Raw genomic sequence first — 8,233 nt, forward strand, 5'->3', positions numbered from 1 at the left:
TTATTTCTTTCCATGGATTTATATTTTTTATGGATTCATATTTTAATATTTTAATTACTTTTTCATTATTTTAAAAGGACAGTTTTAACTAGACATACACAACCAGATAGTAAATGCGGACCAATTTTAATAAGATGTGAAAAAAAAGAAGCCAATAAAAATAAATAAATAAATAAAAATTATATTCACGAGATATGATAGCACTGGATTACATGGATACCAATGGCAAGAAATAATTCTTGATCTGACAGTTAATCTATGAAAATAATCTATGAAAAGAATTATTTGAAAATATTAGAGATGGAATTCCTAAGTTCATATAAAGGCAAGTTTAATGGATGGGTCAGGAAAAGATAAAAAATAAATGTCAGTGTGGGCTATTAATGTACTTAATTTCTTGAGATAAGCTGCTCGGGTAGAGCCAGAACAGTGAAGTCGGCAGATGTTATGGAAACAAGTTTATTTATAATTTTATGAAGAAGAATATCTCGTAGCTGTTTACAGCAGTTTTCAAAAGATGACCAGCCGAGGATGTTAATTATGAATATGACACTGCTGCAACTGCGGTAGTCATTTTGGACAAATCTATTGTTTTTGGTAGGGTAGCGCAATATTCAAGCTTTGGCCCAATAAGGGTAATGAATATGCCAATGCTTTTGACTTTTGGGGACCGTTTTGAAATTATGTTTTAGGAAGCCTAATGTTGAATTGGCTTGATTTGTAATTGTGCTAATGTGGATGTTCCAATTCATATTTGGGAATTCAATACCTAGGCATTTAGTGTGGTTCACATGTTGAAGAGGTGTCTGTATCATGGAATAAAAGATATATACTAGGGGTTTTACTACAATAAAAGGAAAGGACAAAGCATTTTCTCTTGTTAAATCACATTCCCCAGGTATAAACCAAGTCAATTAGATTGTTTGGTGGCCCCAAAAGACAAAATCTTACACAGTCGTCAGTGTAGCGATGGATAAAAGATTTTATATTTTCAGGATCAAGACTTTATAAAACATATGAACACGGTAGGACGAAGCACAGTGCCCTGTTGTGTATGAGGAAGACTTACCATCCACACAAGAACTCGTTGGGATCTTTCAGTGATTAAATATTTGATCCAGCATAAGATTTGTCCATCAATGCCATATTTTTTTAAGGGATGAAGAAGAGTGTAGGGTACGCAATCAGATGCCTTGCTAAAGTTATAAGAGTGATGAAGTCTGTTTTCTAAAATTATTTTTTAGTCAAGGTTTTTAAGGATGCCGTTTGTGGTGATGATGACTTGGGACTCACATGAATGACCAGCATGAAAACCATGTTGAATGTCAGTGAGGATTTTGTGTTTGTAAAGATGTTCAAAAAAGATGACGACATATAATATGTTCCATAAGTTTACATGTGCAGCTGGTAAGAGATATGGGCCTGTAGTTGGCAGGATCATGTTTGTTTATTTTTCTAACCCTTTATTTACCCATGATAAATCCCACGTAAAGATTTCCCAGGTTTCCTCAATGGGCTTTATGGAACCAGTAATTTTATCGCTAAGGTTTGACATGTCAATGTGTATGTTTTCCCAATTCGCTTTATTAAATAAAAAGATTTCCCTCCGTTTAGGTTTTGAATAATTTGGTTTTAAAAGACAATCTGCAACACCATGTCATGGTTTCAACCAGTCAGCAGCATGTCTCACCCCCCACCCCCCCCCCAAAAAAAACATGTAAGTATTTCATTTTTTTAAAAAATTTATACAGATATTATTCTTCTGAAGACGATTGAAGTAACTCAATCGAAACATAATTATCTCAACGAACAACAACAGTTCTTTTCAGAACTATCTGTCGCAAACAATAATATATGTTTTTACTTCGCCATGCAAACCTTCAAACAATATATCATTACAAGCATATAACCATCTTATGCTTACGTGGATATAGCGGTTTCTTGGATATCAAGCAAAATGACTACATTACCCGTATTTTTAAAGACTAAAATTATTCAATTCAATTCAAACTAACATTTATTTTCATTAATTGACATGTGTTACAATAAAATATACAAGATGATAAAAGAAGAATGAGTGAAAACATGCAATGAAAGAACATTCACCATCTTTAAATTCATAATGGCAGCTGATGACATGGATAAAAATGGCACCTAACTTTTGAATTCAGCACACCAAAAATGACAAAGTTAGCCAATAAAATCCATTTTGGCGCAAAAAATCTAACTGGAGCCCAATTTCTGACATAGCAAACCATACTATGCTTTTACCTTATGTCTTTTGTACTTATAAATTTCTGAAGAGCTATGCTCGAAGGGTATTATTTCAAATAAATATTGGCAATATATTTACGCTTTGTGTTATTATATATATGAGGCATGTTGTGGCAAAATGGCTAAGTTGTAGCAAAAATTGAAATTCAAGTTATTGGTATTTTTAGATACCTGAGTATATGATCTTTAAAATTAGGGGGGTCATTCATTGAAATTTGACATTACAAGCCTAAGTTATTAGAAAGTGAAAGCACAGTACTCTTTGAGTCAAGATAAACAGGATTTTGAGTAATTGCCTTTCAAAGTTATTTGTGCATACATTGTTTAATAGAATGAACTATGAAAAATAACGTTAAATAAATAATTTGTTAACCACTTCCAGAACTAATACTTTGGGGACATGATTAATAAGACATTAACCTGTTGATCTATTAGTGAAAAACAAATTTGGATTTTTTTGAAATTTTTTAAACTCCCATATTTTATAGCTCATTTACTAAATACTGGACTGTGCTACAACTTAACAATTTCGCCACAACATGCCTTATATATATATATATATTACTTTTCTTTATTGATTTATATATATATACATATATATATATTTATACATAGGCCTATATATACATATATATAGGCATATATATATATTATGCGAATTTTCTTCTTTTTTGCTCAAGGAACCCCTGACCTCCCCCACCCCTCAGATTCGCAAATGGTCAGATTAACAGGGATAAAATTATCGTAACTGTTGTTGCACTTTCATCAATAGTTTTTCCCTCCTTCCTTTATTTTCTTTATTTTTTTTTAGTGGACCGTATATAGGAGACTAAGGGGTGGGGCGACAGCTGCGCCCCTCCTGGCCGATATCCGCCTCAGCAAGTTGCCTCAAATAAGTTGAGCTAATAATTCGTAATTACAAACTATTAATTCGAAATTATAAATTATTAATTCGAAATTACGAGTTAGTAATTCGAAATTACGAGTTAGTAATTCGAAATAACGAATTAGTAATTCGAAATAACGAATTATTAATTCGAAATAACGAATTAGTAATTCGAAATAACGAATTAGTAATTCGAAATAACGAATTAGTAATTCGAAATAACGGATTAGTAATTCGAAATTACGAATTAGTAATTCGAAATTACGAATTAGTAATTCAAAATTACGAATTAGTAATTCGAAATAACGAATTAGTAATTCGAAATTTCGAATTAGTAATTCGAAATTTCGAATTAGTAATTTACTTTACTGAATTATTAGGCCTTGCTTAGGCTACCTTGTTGTAGGACCATGCTAAATACCTGTGTGCCATGGCCTGCTAACCATGATTTGCTACGTTAAGTCCAGATTTAATTTCAATATAAAACACCAAGGCATGCTATTTTGTCCCAGGGTAAAAGTATCCGACACTTCATTCAGAAATTACATTGTATGTCGTATCCCATTATTAAAAAAACATTTCCCAGGGTAAATCCACATATATATGTTCGAAGTTAACATGTACACCTGTAAATGCCCACCACTTTATTGCTTTACATTCATATTTGAATCTTATGTATGTTCATTTTCAGCCTTTTTTTTTATTTTGAACTAACTCATCAGTAATTGACCTGTCTCCTTCTTTGCAGTGATGACACGCACTTCTAAATAACTCGGATGAATATATGTTCTCCGAATAAAGGCCCAAATTTTCCAGGAATTAGGATACACGCGCTCAGCGACTTCGAGAGGAAAACTCAGTGAATTGCTCACTGAATATTCTAAAATAACGTTTGTTTATAGATAAAGGTCTTGCATTATTTTGTTACTACCCCCACATAATATTATTATCATTGCATTTAACCATGTATAGGCTTATGCTATGTTGTGTGGATGCCTATAATGACGTATGCGGCAATAAAATAAATTGAATAGAATAGAATTGAATCATGTTTTAGTGTAATATAATGTATACAGAATATTGTTATGAAAGAAAATGTTCATGAAAAATCCAGATACACTACAATAAGACACACATCTGCATATTGAAGAACATGAAATTAAACTCAAAAACAAAAACTCCTGTATAAGGCAGTATAGACACAAGCTTCCGCTGGGAGCCTATTTTTCTCATTGTTTAGTTTTCTAGCAATCAAACCCTCTATTTATTATCACTGTAGGATAGACTAGCTAGATGTAATTTTCACTAGTTCTGTTCAAGCGAGCCTTTAACATGGTTTGAAAGTGTCGAAGAACGGAGCAGTGAAATAATTTAGTGTATTATGCCCAATAATATTAATAATAATAATAATAATAATAATAATATTATTATTATTATTATTATTATTATTATGATTTTAAGAATGTTCAATAATAAGATTAGAAATATTATTATTATGCTTTTAAGAATGTTGAATAATATAATAAGATTAGTAATAATAATAATAATAATAATAATATAGAATAAATATAATTACTTACTCAATGCTTCTAATATGAATTCAAAGAGCACTAAACACATCAAAATCCGCGTTGTGCGTTTCTCCATGTCTTTACCAAATGACTGTCATCGTCAATGTAAATTTCATTTTATTCAAGGTTGAGTACCGTAATCACGTACTAAACAAGCATTTATAAATGAACAATTCGCAGAGTATATTACTATAGTTGGCAATTGCTTCAATTGACTGTCAATGTGAATTTCATTTTATTCAAGTAACTTGCAGTACCGTAATCGATATTACGTACTAAACAAAGCATTTATAAATCAACAATTCGCAGTATTACTCATAGTTAGTAATTGCTCCAATTGAGGTAATTCATGTTCGCTTCCTTTTGTTTTCTGTTTGTTGCATTAATAACTAATTGGAAATTCTAATCTAAAGTAATTAGAATGATATGTTTTCATTCTTTCTAATAATATTTAATACAAAGAAACATGCATTTGAATACTTATTACATTTTCTGTGAACTATAGTCGCAGACAGTCAGTGAAGTTAAAGGTAAATGATTATGGATCCTGCTCCTATTATTCTCCAGGGAGTCAACGTCCTTGACTACGTTTAAGGACTGCCTAAAAAACTTCTTTTACTATTTAATTTGCCTTTTTATTTATTACATTTTGTTTTATTATTATTGTTGTGTTTATTATTGTTGTTGTTGTCATCATCATCATTATCATCATCATCATCATCACATCATCAATATCCTCTCATTAGGTTTTTAATTTAAAAATATAAACATTTGCAATGTACGTACGTGTATGCCTAGCATTAAATGGGAGCGTGAAGCGTACAATATCGATGCCCCAGATAAAGCCTTTAATTTCCCGAGACGAACGCCCTTCTATTGAATTACCTAGGCCTATTTGTAGGCAGCTGAGATACATATAGAATGTTGTTTCTAAGATAAAAAGTTCAAAATGATGTAGGTTACATTCTGATATCCACAGAAGTGTCAGGAAAAATTTGGTCCGGGGCCAAAATCGGTCCACATCGGACCCATTTTGTCTTAAAATTACCTGCCAACTTAGTCCAAGCCTATATCGGTCCGGGGTCTATTTAGTAGTTATAACTTGTATATTAATAACGTTGTTATATATATTTTTGAATCAAATGATAGGTAAATATGTTATCTTTCATTATATGTTTTTATTTATGTGTGAGGTGAAATTAAGTAAAGCTTCGCGCGCGCGCTTAGTATACCGTTTGGTGTAAAAGTACGAAAAGAAGTTAAACGATATGTGGTCTTAAATCGTGTTGGATCAATTCTGTCACTGCAAAAGACTTTGCGAGTGTGGGAGAAGCATAAATTACTTTCCTCCACTCCAATGGAAAAGCAATCATACCCTACGAGCATAGTCGAGATACAAAGTGAGGTGGCCAGTCCGACGCGGACCAATTTTATCCAAGTGGGGACCGGCTTTAGCGGCTAGAGGACCGATTTTAGTAGTCCGGCGGACCGATTTTGGCTGCCAAAATCTGTCCGCCGGACGTTTTTTTGGCCCGGACCAATTTTGGCGTGACAGGCCTAATGACAGAGCAAGCTAGGGTTTAGGTACCTTCAGAGCTGCACTCTATCTGCCTGAAGCTATTATACCTCTGAATTCATCTGTAAATGGAGCAGGTCTCTTGTGAATACTAACGCAGATATTGTGATCATATATGCTACTTGTACATCTTTGATCTTTTTCTAATATTAACATAGCATCGAAAATCTTCCTAAATATGGTAGAGAAATTTTCACACGTATTGGTTGTGAGATCATGACATTTGCAATGTACCCATTTACAATAGTTTTGATGGCGTATGAAAATACGCTATTAGAAAATAATTCCCCAACTTTTTTAGGCCTATGAAAAGAGCATTCACAGGTACAGCGTGACTTAAAACAGCTAGGGTATCACGTTAGGCTAAAATTTTTAAGACATTGATTTAATATCATATATAAATTGTCCATATACAAATAAAATGTATCTAGAAAAGACAAAAGTCATCAACAAAAGGTCTACAATCAATCTAAGTTCCAATCATATTATTTAATATCGCCTGTTAAGCCTATAAATTTGATTTTAAAATATCAAGAATTGAGTACAGTACTCGTTACATTAATCAAGTGATAGTAAATTTGCGTGTGCACTAAACTGTGGATGGAAATCCATTCAAATCTTTTGCCACTCTGGTTCAATTCTAATCGCTGCTGCTCTTATTGCGATTTGGCTGGAGGGCTGGAATACGCGTGGTTGTAACGGTACCGGACCATTTTTCAGATGAGAATTACAAGTCGTTGGCAGCTTAAAGTGCAGGACACATTTTTAGAAACCGAATAAGGTCTCTGCCGAAATCACCATCAGAATGACTCCACTGGAATAAAGTATTTCGAACATTGTGGTGGTTCCTTGGAGTTTTACACTAAAACCGTGACAAAGATGTAGTTCAAGTGATGACTTCGTGTCTTATAATGTTAGCATTAGGTTTGTGCACTCCTTCCTGACTCTGACCAAGACCATCAGTAATCCAACTCTTTCTTTACCTTTGCCTGTTTGATGTAGTTTCACCACTATAAAACCACCAACAATAAATAAATAAATAAATAAATCAGCCTGAAGGCTTTGTGTAAAACATTTGTTTAGGGGTAGCGAACTAGAGTGAGGTACGCAACAATGCATATAAGAGCATGGCGTATGGGAGTAGAGCTCAAGAGCGTTCCAGCAGACGCCTTTACTAAAAATTTTGTTAAGCAATAGAAAAAAAAATCCATCAAAATATATTGTATTTTAAAAATGCAACACTTTTCTATTTATTCGTCTCAAATAAGACTCACTATGTTTGAGTTAGCCTCTCAAGTGTTTTTCAGTACCCTTTTGCTTAACCATATGGTTGTTTTTCGAAGAGAGAAATTAAATCGTCGACAACTGTAATCAAAATATTGAATTTCAGCATTAACAGACATACTTTTCACAAGTGTATCCATAAACCAAGGCTTCTTTCAGTTTATTCTCTTTTAATCTTTTCGTGCATTTTTTTTCTCTTTTTTTGAAAAACCTAGTTTTTTAAAGAAATTTGTAGATTTAGGCCACTGGCTGTGAATCAGAAAGACCTCCTTTACAATAGTCTTCAACAGCATCCCCTATACCCCAGCAAACGCCGATGTATATTTTGTTAATTCTCCATAAAAAGAAAAAAAAAGCAAATGTCATGCAGTGACCTGGGTTTGTGAGTCAAGCGCGTATTTCTGGCCAGTTGTTAGGTTTGGCTGACACTCTGGAAAACTACAGTATTGCAAAATAGGGATCAATAAATGTTCAAAACTAATTAAACACCAAAAACAAATCACAGAACAAATGCGTGTGCAGTTTTTTTTTCACACACCCGCATACCCACACCAACTACCTTCAGGACAATCCCAATGCTCTCTATCTACGTCTTTACTCATAGGAACCAATAATCATAATATTATCCAAAGGTTTCGAAAA

The 8,233-nt window shown here is 33.1% G+C and overlaps 1 protein-coding gene across 1 annotated transcript in view; it reads right to left on the reverse strand.

The window, feature by feature from the left end:
* LOC117115177 (protein jagged-1-like) overlaps nucleotides 1-4,946 on the reverse strand; it is a 19,522-nt gene extending 14,576 nt beyond the window's left edge. Inside the window, exon 1 of the mRNA XM_033258884.1 lies at nucleotides 4,741-4,946. Within this exon, the coding sequence (XP_033114775.1) occupies nucleotides 4,741-4,807 (67 nt within the window). The 5' untranslated portion in view covers nucleotides 4,808-4,946. The remainder of the gene's footprint in view (nucleotides 1-4,740) is intronic.
* Nucleotides 4,947-8,233: the final 3,287 nt, after the last annotated feature.

Source organism: Anneissia japonica, unplaced genomic scaffold (genome assembly GCF_011630105.1).
Source record: "Anneissia japonica isolate Jap-2015-1 unplaced genomic scaffold, ASM1163010v1 scaffold6997_len847652_cov182, whole genome shotgun sequence".
Classification (NCBI taxonomy): Eukaryota; Metazoa; Echinodermata; class Crinoidea; order Comatulida; family Comatulidae; genus Anneissia; species Anneissia japonica.